The sequence below is a fragment of the Zootoca vivipara genome, chromosome 3 (assembly GCF_963506605.1).
Source record: "Zootoca vivipara chromosome 3, rZooViv1.1, whole genome shotgun sequence".
Classification (NCBI taxonomy): Eukaryota; Metazoa; Chordata; class Lepidosauria; order Squamata; family Lacertidae; genus Zootoca; species Zootoca vivipara.
Window position 1 is genome coordinate 93,535,017 of NC_083278.1, and position 14,675 is coordinate 93,549,691.

At 40.3% G+C, this 14,675-nt stretch overlaps 1 protein-coding gene across 1 annotated transcript in view; it reads left to right on the forward strand.

Annotated features, from left to right (window-relative positions):
* The window catches only part of USH2A (usherin), a 452,818-nt gene that overhangs the window by 55,453 nt on the left and 382,690 nt on the right, over nt 1-14,675 (forward strand). Inside the window, exons 11-12 of the mRNA XM_060273280.1 lie at nt 10,825-11,020; nt 12,802-12,932. Of these exons, the coding sequence (XP_060129263.1) occupies nt 10,825-11,020; nt 12,802-12,932 (327 nt within the window). The remainder of the gene's footprint in view (nt 1-10,824; nt 11,021-12,801; nt 12,933-14,675) is intronic.

Here is a 14,675-nt window from a genome sequence, read left to right on the forward strand (position 1 = left end):
TATAAGTTCTTGTAGCTCAATGTCCCACAACCTAGTAATGACTGAGGCTTTGGCAGATTGTAAGGACATTGAGCGGAGAAATTCCACTGAAAGCCCCAGTTGCTGTACCTTCCTGTTGCAGTGTTGCAGCCCTGGGGGGAGGAAGGTGTCCGAAAGCATTACCTGGAGGAAGGAATCCCTGTCAGAGTCGAGGCAGATTTTTACCACTGTATTTAAAACCATCCGCCCCTGCTCAAAAGATTCTGAGAACTGTGGTTTAACCCTCACAGAGCTACAATTCCCAGGATCCTTCACATACTACTGTTGCTAGTATTCTTGGTGTGTGTGTGTGTGTGTGTGTGTGTGTGTGTGTGCAGTGTATATGCAGATATACAGAAAGCTGCCTTATACCAGATTAGACCATTTCCCCTCTAGTCCAGTATTGTCTTTCCTGACAGACAGTGCCTGGCCAGAGTCTTATGCAGAGAGCTCTCACACCACCTGCTGCCTGATTCTTTTCAGTGGTGCTACCAGGGATTGAACCTGAGATCTCCTGCATGCAAATTGAGCTCTATGATTGAGCTACAGTCCTCCTTGTTCTGCCAGCTGTGTTGAAGGACAACGCAGTTTGTTTTCACCATGAAGAATGCATTTCCAAAGTGTTCCAAGAAACAGAAAATCATAAAATCACAATCTCTGATAGAATGCTCAGAGCAACATGCGATAGAGGGATAAAAATATTATCAGTTATCTACAGCTTAAAACATAAGGATGACAATAAAACCACTAGAGCAGAGAAACAGCAACAAGGTAAAACCCAGATTTCCATCGGCAAAAAGCTTGGGCAAATAATGTTCTAAAAATTGCCAGTGGAAGCTGTATGGGGACGTTGCAAAATGTTCTTAGATTTGTGTATGTATTTAAAATAAAGTAGACTTTTACAGAATACTGCACTTTGCCTACCTTTATCCTTCATATTCCAAATATCCTAAATAGAAAAATAGACACGAGTTGTGCAATTTGTAATAATAATAATAATAATAATAATAATAATAATAATAATAATAGTAATAATAATAATAATAAATTTATTATTTATACCCCACCCATCTGGCTGGGTTTCCCCAGCCACTCTGGGCAGCTTCCAACAGAAGTATTAAAATACACTAATTTCTTAAAGATTAAAAGCTTCCCTGTAGTAAACAGTCCTATAGGAAATCAGTTTTGTAGTAATCTTACTTTAGCTCATGAGTTGGCTGAAGGTTTTCCAATTCAATGTTGGTTTTTGCCTTACCAAAAAAGCCCTGTGCTCACAGCGGCATGAGACTCTCTGCAGCTACCTACTGGAATAGAAGTGATGCCACATAATGTTGCATTGTGTGGGATGTGAAGTGCCATAGCTCAGTGGTGGAGCAAAATCCCAGTCTCAATCCCCACCATCTCCTGGTAGAACTGAGTCAGGTTCCCTGCTTGAAACACTGCTGACCTCCTGCCAGCCAATGTGGACAAAACAAAGCTAGATGGACCATGGGTTTGATTCAATATAAGGCAGCACCCTGTGTTTTCATATATTCCTGTTTTTCTATTTTCTCATTTGATGCCTTGGGAGTGACAGCATCACATTGTATCACACCATCCTCGATGTATTCCTGGTAGCATGTAGAGAAACTCATAGGATGTGGGGCTTTCATTTTAAGTTATAGAAGCAAGCAACACACACACACCCCAGCAAAACAACAACAACACACCCCCTTCCCTTGTTGGATTCACTTTCTACTTTGGAAGAAACTTTTTACCTGCAAGTGTAATAGATTGGTTTCATAGCCAGAAACCATCTTACTCAAAAACACATTGCAATGCTTTTTATATTGTTTAAATGAAATAAAATATGAAGGGGCTTTAGTACAAACTTGTTGTTTTCTACTGGAAACAGAAGCAAAGTCCTGTTGCTAATGTTCTTCTTTTTTCTTTTCTATAAAGAGCTGGATATATTCCAAAGGGGGGGGGGAATTGCCTCAATTTCACTGAATCCTGCTAGCCATTAAAATAATGCTCAATAAACACGGGCTTTTGTGGATTACATTGCAGTCAATTTGGCAAGCGATGGCAAAGTTAAACCTTGATAATGTTCCAGTTCTTGACATTGGAAGGTATGAAAAGGAATATTTTTTACTGACTTTGCCAAACATTAGAGAAGCAAAGGGTTGAGGGCACAGATGTAGTGTCCCAGCAGAACCTTGTTCATACTCTCTCTGCCACAGGAACCTTTGAAGCTGCTTTCAGTCAGAGCACTTCAACGAAGCCCGTGGCAAACACAGAAATATTGTTTGATTTCTTTCTTTCTGTTTCCCCCTTTGCGTTTTCTTCCTCTTACCCCTCCCCCCTTTTTGTTTTGTTTTATAGGATTTTCTAATGTAAACGATCAAAAGAAAAAGCATATGGAGAATAAAATAACCAAAAAAGGAATATATTGTGTTTATATTATTAATAGCATAGCACCATCAAACTGCCTGCCTGTTTGCAGGAAAAGCAAACCACAAACAAGTAAGCAGGCACCTGCCCCAAGGACCTTACAGTGTAAAGTATGCTAGCAAGGAGAGAGGAAAGGGAGATCATGATTGATTCGGTAATGGCAGAATCACATGGACAAGTATACCAGATGCTATGTGTCAGGACCTTCTGTATTGCCCACTCCTGTATATAACAATTACGTAGTAGATCTGTATTCTTCATGATTTTAAGATGTCCAGGTTGCCTAAGTGGTCAGTAGTGGGTAAGGTAAGCTCCAGCTGATTCACTTGCTACAGCCATTCCCAAACCAGCCTGTCCCAGACCAGGACAGCCTGGCATCAGTAACCCATGCTCTGATAAACCCATGTTTTAACTACTGCAATGTGTTCTACATGGGGCCAGATAGGAAAGAAACTGCAGTTGGTGCAGAATGCAGCTGCCCATATATTAAGCAGGAAAGTACACTGGGTTCATGTGCCACCAACTGTAAGATACTGCACTGGCTGCCTGTGCTCTACCAGGCCCAAGTCAAGGCATTGCTCCTCATGTACAAAGCCTCCATTTCATCCTCCTCCTTACTTTATAGCGAAAACTCTTTTGTAGCATGGAAACATCCCCTTTTAAGCTTGATAAACAACAGCCATCTCTCGTTTTAAGACTTTATCACACATTGCGGCTTGCTTTTAGCAACCTGAACAAATATGAAGCTCACACTGTTCCAGTGGATTTGTAAGAGGGCATTTAACAGCATAATTAGACCAAAGTTTCTGGGAAAGGAGTGAAAAGCTTGCAGGTGTACAGGCAGAAAGGTTGGGGGGGACATCGCAAGATGTTGGCTTCAGCATGTTTTGTATTTGTGGTCAAAAGACTGATTTAAAGCATTTGCTAAAAATCAGATTGATTCACCAACTTATTTTAAAAGTTGAACCTCTGCAGTTGAAATGATGGTCTATCACAAAAATGAAGTAAGTCTTTTAAAAATACAAGTTGACACTGTCCTTTTAATTAGAATGAGTATTGTGAAATGGTACTTTGTGGGGATTAATTATAAATATTTGATAGGATCTGGAATTCGCCAAGCACTCTGGCAGGACCTGTGATACCATGTGAAAACAAACTAAATGAATGGTGCAAATGCCCTATCTGAATTTTTGGTGGGTCAATGTTTGTGTTGTTTCAGTAGGTTTCCCAGTTTTAATTAGCTTGCACACTCTGTGACTCTAATTATACTTATCAAGGCTGCAATCCTATGTCAATTTATCTGGTAGTAAGCCCTATTTAAATTAATGCAACTTTTTCTGACTAGACATGTACTTTATAGGATTGCACTGAAGTATCCTTCTTTAATAGACAAGTATGGTAAATTGTATATTTTCATGTATACAGTAATGTCAGTTTCTTCTAACAAAGAATTAAAACAAAATGTATTTCACTCAGCTTCAAATATTGGGAGATATTTTAGTCACTTTTTTACTGCAATTTTGGTGGTGTTTGGTGCTAGCTAGCTTAACATTTTGCAGTCTTACACTATTTCTACATTGTTGCCCCTGAACAGCATTCAAACATCTAAGAGAGGTTGCTTCCAAAGTATGAAAACTGACAGATTTGTCTCAGTGATTAAATACAATCAAAATGCTTAGGGTACATTGTTTAAATAAACCCTTTAGAGTCCCTGCATCTTTGTTCTTCTATCATCTTTCCACTGCTGTGGGGATAGATAATAATAGATCAGGCTACGTTTTCTGGAGAATGACATACAACCAAATATCCTGCTGGCATCTGTCTGTCTCAAGAGACAGTGGAGTGTGCCTCTGGGGGTGAAGCGACCTCTCTGGGGTAGAAGCCTGGGCAGTGTGTATGGAGATCCTGGACTGCCCAAATGACAAGACCCTTCTTGGCCTCACTGATGTGATCCAAAGGAAAGCGGAGCAATACGTTTGGCACAAGCTTGGCTGCAGGAGTTGCTGGAAGGAGGCTTACCAGTCGTCATCCAACCATATTAGGGACTCCACTCTGGATTTACTCCTTGGCATTTTCTTCTCCTGAAGATGTCCCACAAGGCAGCAGGTACAGATTGTTCTTTGGGAAGCCACGCCTTGGTTTTTCAATGGTTACAGGATTCGAATGGACTCCCAGAATGGATTGAGTTCGACAACCAAGGTACCACTGTACATGTTTTCTGTATTACATAGCGTAATAAGATCAGTTTTATGAAATTGCTTCGACTGACACGATTTCTGCTTCAGCAAGTGGCTATATGTGCTCCCCGCCATTTCACTGTGGAGAGGTTGGGGATTTTTTCTTTTTCTTTTTAACCAGTTTTGCCATATGGCCTAGCATTGGTGGCTTGCATTACAACCTCTAACATTTTACAGATGAAGACTGTCTATGCAGTGAGGTCATTTCCCCCCTGCTGCATTTCAAGTCATATTTGCATGTTGCTGCACACACCAGGGACCAGGCAGGGATGTTTTCATCTGATGTGCACAATCTCTTTCGTTTCCCTACATCTTCAAGACACCAAGCTGTCATCTGTGCCTGCACTAATGTACACACTTCAGCAAATTCAACATGAATGTGGGTTACGTTTTCGAATCAGACGGAAGCTGGTTTGAATGGAAACACATCACACAGCATTATTTCTCAAGTGTACACAGTGTGAAACACCAGCAGTGAGAGCAAGAGTGAATGGTAATTGTGTACACAGCCAAAAATAAGGACACACTTAAATCATCTATATTCACAAAGCAAGGGACACTGCATCTTTCAGTGAAGTTACCACTATTGCTAGAGATACTTGCCAAAATTTGAAAGCAAACTGGAAGCAGCAGCAAGTGTATGTGACCCAGATGCAAACATTCATATAAGAAAACCTTGCCATGTCTTCCAAGCCAGCTAGCTGTAGTAGCTGCGGCTGATCCATATACCCTTGGTCATTTTCCTTCCCTTTCAGTGGTTTTGCATCTTCCACAGTAGTGGTGCTTCCTGTGCTGCCACCGAAGTGCATTTCTTCCAGTCACAGCATGCAGTAAAAGTCCCATTTTCCCTCTGCTGTTACCTGCTCAGTCCCACTGACGTTCAGGTATTGGGATGGGTGGCTGGGTGGGAAGAATAAGATGCTGCAGAACTGCCAAAAGAACCAGGGAAGACCTGTTGCTGTGATTCACAAGTGGGGAGATTGGTATTGTGCACAGGTTCTACTTAGGACTAGTTGTGAGAACAGGATGCTGGACTACGTGGGTTTCTGGCTTGATCCAGCAGGGCTCTTTTGACTGAATGCTCAGACCTCCACTCTATGGAACATATTGCATATTCCACTCTATTGCATATTGCATATTGCATATTGCATATTGCATATTGCATATTGCATATTGCATATTGCATATTGCATATTGCATATTGCATATTCCACTCTATGGAACATATTGCATAACAACTTGCACTTGTTTCAAAATACTTCTCTGGTATTTTGTGAGAGGTGATATGTTAATACAGGTACTTTTATAGTAAATAAAAACAAGTTTGATGGGGAAAGTGGCAATCTGCTTCATTTTAATTATATCTATCTATCTATTAGACAAACATGAAAGCACCTTTCAATGCTTGCTTTATCTCTTTTCTGTAATCTTTGGACAGATGATATAGGTTTAAGAGAGAGAGAGAGGGAGGGAGAGGGAGGGAGGGAGGGAGGGAGATATGAGATATACACTTGGTAGAGAGAATGATAGGTTAAACACTTTCATAAGCTTGTTTTCTTCAAATTCACTTTCACCTATGATATAGAACTGCTGAAAACTAGCTTTAAAAAACGGTAATAGCAAAATCCATCTAACGTCTTCAAAGACTAACTTAACACCAGTTGAATATTTATGCAGCAAACTGTGAGAATATTTCACCCTAACTTGATTTTTTTTCCCTTTAAATTTATAGCGTACCTTGGGACAGGTTACTATGGATTTTAAAATGAAATTCCACTTAATTTTGCCTTCATTCACAACAACCTTAACCAGAACATCAGAAGAAGCATATATATTCTGCATGAATGAAAATGAAATATCCTCAAATTGATTCCCCTGACTAGTTTTGACACACAGCAACGGGGTGGGTGGGAAAGCTATCTGGATGAAGCTGGAAATTTTACAAGCTGGAAAATTCTGAATAACTTTCTCAAGATGCCTGTGGTAGTGATGGGTTTGTCCATGAACTCATCCTTGGCAAACAGATTTAATTTCACAGGCCATAGATCGTAGATTTCTAAAATAATTTGTGGAAAGTATTTGTTGAAATAGCAAGGTGCTGTCTCGAATATCCTAAGACAGGTGCCTAGACAACCTGGTAATACACAGAATTGTGAAGGAGCCATTGTATTATCAAAAAAACTTGGTTGTTATCCCACAGGAATACAATTTATTTTGCTGAGCTGATGAAAATCCATATGAGATTTTAGTTTCAAATAGCCAATTAAAATTGAAGTTGTCAGAGTTATCTCAAAAAGAGCAAGCTGGAATAGTGACAGCAAATTAAACAGGCTCCTATTTAGGTTAGTAAGAACGGTCACCAAGAGGGTTTGGTAGCTTTCTGTGTTGCTGAACTGACTCTGGTTCAGTGGCTCGCTGTAGAGATCCCTCTAGCTTATTTAAAATGGGTTCCTGAGGAAGAAGAGAGGGAACAGTTGTGTCCTTAAGGTGTTTTTCCTCACATGGTTACTGCATCCATGCTGGAGGAAGCAATTTAAAAATATAAATACAACAATGGCAACAACAGGAACTAATCCAATCGGTATTTCAAAATGCTATGCAAACAAATATAAATGTTTTCACAAGACATCTAAACTGAAGCAGCCAGGTGGCTTGGTGGTCTCTCTGCTGAGGGTCTTCATGCAACCATGGCACATTATTGAGACATTTCTGTGCTGATGGTTACAACATCAATTTTTCTGAAAATACAGGGCCTCAAGAAGATATTTCCATAGAAATATGTTTATAATGGAGCTTAAAATCTGAAGGAAGCCAGTTGCTAATGACAGTTCCTGGACTAACTGTCCTCACCTCATAAAAGTCACCACGGGGGGGGGGGAGAGACTTTGGTTATGTACTAGTCACAGGTAGGTAGCCGTGTTGGTCTGCCGTAGTCAAAACAAAATAGAAAAATTCCTTCCAGTAGCACCTTAGAGACCAACTAAGTTTGTCATTGGTATGAGCTTTTGTGTGCATGCACACGAAAGCTCATACTAATGACAAACTTAGTTGGTCTCTAAGGTGCTACTGGAAGGAAAAATTTTTATATTTGGTTATGTACATTAGTCCTGATTCTATGAACAACAAAAATCTCAAGCTCTGGTTCAAGGATCAAGGGTTGTCTAGTCCAGGCACCCCCAAACTGTGGCCCTCCAGATGTTTTGGCCTACAACTCCCATGATCCCTAGCTAACAGGACCAGATGTCAGGGATGATGGGAATTGTAGTCCAAAACATCTGGAGGGCCGAAGTTTGGGGGTGCCTGGTCTAGTCCAAGGTTTGTCTAGCCTTGAAGCTGAAGCTGGAAAGTACAGGAAGACATGGTTTAAGAATAGCAAAGCTCAATGAATAATTTGTAGAGGACAATTTATTTGAATAATTTAGCCTCCCTTTCTGAATGATGGAAGGATCATTACAAGGCATTATACTCTTTCTACTTGTCTGGTTTTAGCATAGCACCTGTTAGTGAATGTGACCTCTAATATAACCACAGGAACTTCTAATAGGTAAATATTTCTACAGTCTTAATATTAACAGTTGTCCTGTGGATTCAAATTGGAAATTTATTTTACTGTTAATAATATTAATATTATAACCAATTCATAATTATAAGTTTCCCAGTATCAAAACTCCAACTAGAGTGTTATACTATAGTGATATACTTTGCAGCTGAAGCTTTTGTTTATAAAAGAAATCTAAACAACTAGTGTGAAATATAAGTACCAACAAAACAATACAAATCATACAGCCATAATCTGAGGCAATATCTATGATGTAAGGGAGGTTACCAGAGATACCAGCAAACAGATTCAGCTTGATTTCAAATTAAACATTTGAATCACCGCAGCAATTTATACTGATTTTAGATAACTCATTCCCCCTGGTTATTATTATTAGTAGTAGTAGCCAGTGTATAGAGGGCCACTTTGTGTGTTATAAAGCTATTGTTGTCACTCAAAAGAAAACAGATCTTTGCTGCTTAGTATACCTGCTTGCTTGTGTGAAACAAAGGTTTCAGAAAGTGATCTCATGGGTCTCTCTATAAGGGGAGGCCAACAGATGAGTGATGTCTTCCACCTGAGGTAGACTACAAATACAATGTCTGCCTGTGTACAGACCTTGTTGTAGTGACCATCCAAGACTGCAGTGGGCATCACTTAGAAACCCAGCTCAATACAGACATTTCTTAAGGAAGTTTAATCAGATAACTAGCTCTAAAATACTCTGTTTTCAAGAGTGAATACCAAAGGGAAATGTTGGTTTTTGTAATCAGTTGCAGCTCCTTTCTGGATTCTATCGGCTGACTTTAGCAGCATTGTGGCCTCAAATCTCATGCAATGCAATCAAAGATCAAGCCAAACATGCATAATGCACCTGGACTTTCCTTGGGCAACTCCCATGCACTCTTGAGTTTCAGGCAGCAATATGATCTACACATTAGTTCTGGAGGTGTGGATCCGGTCAGTTTGCACCAGAATTTGCAAAGATTGAATTCCTCAAGCATCCCTATGGAGTTTCACAAATCGCAACAGCTGTGTGTATAGGCTCCACATGGAGGCACTGGGGATGGGAAGCAAGGGCTTCCGTTTGTGCAAATGGGCTTTCCCCTCTCTCTTCCCGATGTTTCACAAAATTGAATTCCACCCAACATTCATGTAATTTTTAGTTATTCATTGACTGCAAGTTCACTTGCAAGCTTGCAGGCTCCTGTGAATGATGTACCATATTTTTCCATGTACAAGACTATATTTTTTCCTAAATTTTTGAAGTTTAAAATAAGAGGCCATCTTATACATGGATAGTGCATAGTGCATTTTCTTAATTTTGCGTTAAAAAAATAGGGGTCCTCTTATACATGGGGGCGTCTTATACACTGAAAAATACTGTATGTGGAGGGTGGAGAATGTCAACTCTAAATGAAGGCAAAAGGCATGCGATTCTGAAAAAAAGGCATGATGCAGCAAGCATGGTCTGAATGTGGGAATAAGTTTCTTTTTATGGACATTCTTTTGTATGTCATCTGAAAGCACAAAAAGTGCCATATCAGAAAAACAACCTACATCCGACTTGGAGGTTCCTGCATCATATATGATCCACAGGTTCAGATTGTAGTTACAGGTAGGTAGCCGTGTTGGTCTGAGTCGAAGCAAAATAAAAAAATTCCTTCAGTAGCACCTTAAAGACCAACTAAGTTTATATTTTGGTATGAGCTTTCGTGTGCATGCACACTTCTTCAGATACTGTGTATCTGAAGAAGTGTGCATGCACACGAAAGCTCATACCAAAATATAAACTTAGTTGGTCTTTAAGGTGCTACTGAAGGAATTTTTTTATTTAGGTTCAGATTGGTTAGTGCTTCCACCTATGACATTGTTGAACAAAGCGAGTGTATGGAATAATTCCAAAAATCCAATCCCTGACCAGTGATGTTGACCTGACCATCAGTTGGTATGAGAAACACTCAAGAGTCAGGAATTTCCATGCAAAGCTTCATACATTGTCCTCTGGATCAGAGCCAAATGCTAAAGTTGATAGATCATTTTCTAGGGAGCGAGTACCATCAAACTCAGTGGGTTTTACTTCCGAGTATACAGGGCTGTCTTAAGCATATGCAGTGCCAGGGTGCAAAGATCCGCCTTGCACCCCTCCCCCCCCAGGTTGCCCAGTCCTAGGCGCACAGGAGGGCAGAGCTGGCCGGCCGCCTCAGTGTCTCGCTGGCTTAGTCCCCCCTGAACTCTCGGCGCAGAGCCTCCCGCAGCAGAAGAGCCCACCACGGCACTCTGACCGAAGGGTGGGCTCTTCCCCGGATGCAAACTCTCGGGCCCTGGACTCTTGGCCTGGTGCCCCTGAGAGCCTGGCATCTGGGTGCCCTGCACCCCTAGCGCCTATGGGTAAGGCGGCCCTGTGAGTATACATGCTTAGGGTTGCACTGTAAGTTTTGTAGGAGTGTCTTGAGTGGCGTATTGTGCATGTCTTCTCTGTTGTATCTTTAAAAAAATTGCAGCACACAACACAGAACACACAATGACGGTATATATACTTGTACCTATGTAGACATTTTGAACCATAATCTCTTTATTATTCTCCATTTGTTCCAGTGTGATCACTGTTGGCCACTGTACAATGACAAGCCTTTTCATCCTGGAGATCAAGTTCATGCTTATAATTGCAAGCCTTGTCAATGTTACGGCCATGCAATAAGCTGTCACTACAACAGGACAATGGATTCTTTTCCTAATGAACACTATAGAGGAGGTGGCGGAGTCTGTGATAACTGTCAACATAACACTACAGGTAATTAACAGAACAGAATATGTCCATGGTGGTTGGCTCTTGCAGTCATTCCAAAGCATCATTACACCTGAGGTTGAATTGTAAGGAAATTTCCATGGTACATATCAGACCAGGAAAATGAGATTGGTTTGCACTATCTGCATGTATTATAGAATCAAGTAAACTTTATATAAAATAAAGTTCCAAGGCAGTTTAGTTCACATGGTTAGAAAAGGGGATATGATCACACCCCACATAAAAAACACAGTGGGGGGTATTCAGCTAACCAGTTGCACTAGCAGAAGTCCTTGCGAGGATTCCTGCTAGCAGAATGGGGGTGTGCCATTCCCAAATCTGCACTGGAGGTTTGTGGGAACCTCCAGAACAGATTTAGGGAGCATGAGAGTAGAGGAAAGTTTATGTTGCTGAAGGAACATCCCTGTGCTGATGAGACCTTATCCATAGTGGTATGTTTAATACAGGCCAATGTGTGTATCAGGCTGGGTGCATGATTCCCCTAATGCCTGTGACCTTCCCACCACATTAGCACACTTTACATGTACTATAATGCAGCAGGGAAGAGGGGTAGCTCACAGGTAGGAGACATGTGATGCTTATCAAAAGTCCTGGGTTCAATCCGCAGTAGGTAGGCCTAGAAAAAACTCCTGCCTGAAAACCTGGAGAGCTCTTGCCCATCAGGTCATGAATAAACAGGAACAGGAGCAGCTGATGGAGTGGTGCAATATCTTTATTTATTGCCCTTTTATTGTCCTACACTTCCTCCTAAAAGGGAGCTCTGCGCAGCTAACAACATAAAATAATATAACAATTTATAAACAATTTAAAACAACCATTAGTCAGCCATCATAAAACTTCATATAACTCCGGCTAGGCATTATCAAATGTTTCAAGATCTTGTGCTTACATAAGAGCCAATGTGCCTCAGAAACTATTTTGCCCTCACCTTGAGACTGTTGTTTTAGCCAGGGAATTGGCTGTACAACATAGTACCTGGTGTACCAACAGAATCTACAGTCTTTCAGGGCCATCAAGCACTGGAAACAAGTTCCCTAGTGGATGCATTAGCCAATGGATATGGTTGACTGGCGAAATGTCTTGTGGTTTGTCTCAAGTAGAAGCAAAGCCCAAATATTTTGAATAAAGAAGTTTAGTGGAACTCTGCCTCTCTACAACTCATGTCTGCTAAGTCATTTAGTTTGGTAATTTGCTTCACCCTAAAACAGGCATCCCCAAACTGCGGCCCTCCAGATGTTTTGGCCTACAACTCCCATGATCCCTAGCTAACAGGACCAGTGGTCGGGGAAGATGGGAATTGTAGTCCAAAACATCTGGAGGGCTGAAGTTTGGGGATGCCTGCTCTAAAATGTATTAAAATAGAACATACTTTCTGAATTTCTAATTCTGCCTGCTATGTTTGTGGTGGTTTTGGGACACTTCCTTTAGTACTCTTGGCTTTCCTCCTTAAGGATGGTAGGGAAAGTTGGATGTTTAAGAGTAATTTCTCTTTTTTAAGTATAGAATATATATTCATACAGAATAGCTTTATAGGAGTGTTGTGTTATGTAACAGATGGAAGTTTAATGGAGTAAAACACAGTTTGTAACAGGTTCATTGTTTCATATGCTCTGGATCACTAAATTGGCAGGTAGAGATGAAAGGTGCATTAAAATGGACGTCCTGAAAATTATAGAATTCCCTCAAAGGAATAGTCTTTAATTTTGAATTATACCGCTAATTTTAATGAATTGGAAGCCATAATGCATAACCTTTCCTTCATGCAGGAAGAAATTGTGAGCTGTGCAAAGATTTCTTTTATCGGCATGTAGATGCAGATCTCTCATCTGTGGATGTTTGCAACCCTTGCAAATGCTACATAGCAGGCACCAAAAACAGTAGTCAGCACTGCAATAAGGTAGGTGGATTTAACCTATAATGTCACCCTATATTCCCAATATTCAGGCTGTGGGAACCATTGCATATGTAGCCAAAACAACACCCATACACAAGAGGGAGGTGTTAGCAGGCTTGGGGAGCCTTGAAATTGGAGAAGTACAAATATATTTATGAAAAAAGCCAACTTGAGGGTAGGGGAGCCCAAACCCATCCAAATAAGGACTGAACATTCCATCTATCAAAGATGCTTTTGCTGAGATTCCTGCATTGCAGGAGGTTGGACTAGATGACCCTTGTGTACATTCCAACTCTAAGATTCTATGATTTGCCATGAAATGCCAACTGGTTGGGTGTGGGTGAAAACTGGAGATCGAATAGTGGTTGGCATCTTGTAGGTACAACAAATAATCATACTTGTTATAACTGGCAGCTGTTGGCACTAATGTGACTTACAATAATTAATGGGATAGATAACATTTAAAGTTTTTAGAAAGAAAGAAATCCTGTTCCAAAATAGTGGCAGATTCACATAGGACTTACGAATTTATTTTATGATTCTGTTATCTGGATCACCATCTCTCCAAAGACTGAAGAAGTATGATAATAATATCAAAAACATCTGTAAAATGTCTTAATGTACTATAAGAACACTATTTTTTTTAAAAAAAAGAAAACCCACTTAAGTAGCCCACAACACTTTCCCACTTGCTAAATAGTTTCCTGATGGGTTTTGAAACTTTCAGCAGATAAAGAGCAGTTCACACATGCAGAGCGACTGCCTTAATTTCTCCAATTTTTGCTTTCCGTGGATATGAGATTATGTGAAGAACTGTTAGACAACAATGCCAGGCTAAGGGTGAGTTGGAGAACTGACACACACAAATGACGACAAATTTGTTACTTTATTTACAAGAGGAAATTTATCTTAAAAAGCCAAAATGGTACCAATTATTTTAAGTCACTGCTTTCATTTGCGAGCAAAAACATTTAGTGCAGTAATAAATCCGTTTCTTTCAAAAGAGCAGGAAAACGTGTAGAAAATCCTGCCTTTGGCTGAGAGCTGGATCAGTCCAAACCCAATTCCCTTATTGTATTCTTGCCTGACACTAAACTTTCTTCATTGGTGCAATGATGAAAAATCCTTTTATCCAGTAACGTTTTGTGGCTTTTTCTGTCATTTCATGTTTGTTTTTATGCTCACTGGGGACATTCTTTTATTGGTAGCTTTGATCCTTCAAGAGGCTCTGTGAGCACAGCAAGATTTGATATCTTCTACCTGTGAAGAGCTCATTGCTAGCTTGGGGTTTAGGCTGGCAAAAAGAAATGTGAAATCCTAGAGCCCTGTACTTGTTAAACTGGGACAATAGTCTAAAGCAGAGGGCCTGATTTTCTGCCTCTAATAATGATACATTTTTGGCCAATAGCACAACTCCAGAAACAATTTGAAAGTCGCATGATATGGTAAGAATGGGAAAGAGAGGGGAGGGGAAGGGAGAATTTAAATGACAATTTTGAGATTTCTTGTTTCAAGCGGCAGTTTTTCAGCACTGGCAGCAATTTAATGGTAAGCCATTCTGCTTCAAGGTGGCAAAGTGTAGGGTGTTTTGTTTTTGGATAGCTAGAAATTTAGCGAAGGCTAAGACTGAGAAATGAGTCGAAAATCAAGATAATATAAAAAAGAAAATAAGGAAAAATGGGTTGAACTGTACAGCTCAATAAGGCATCAATAGACTGCTGCAAAAGGAGCAAGGTAGAACAAAAT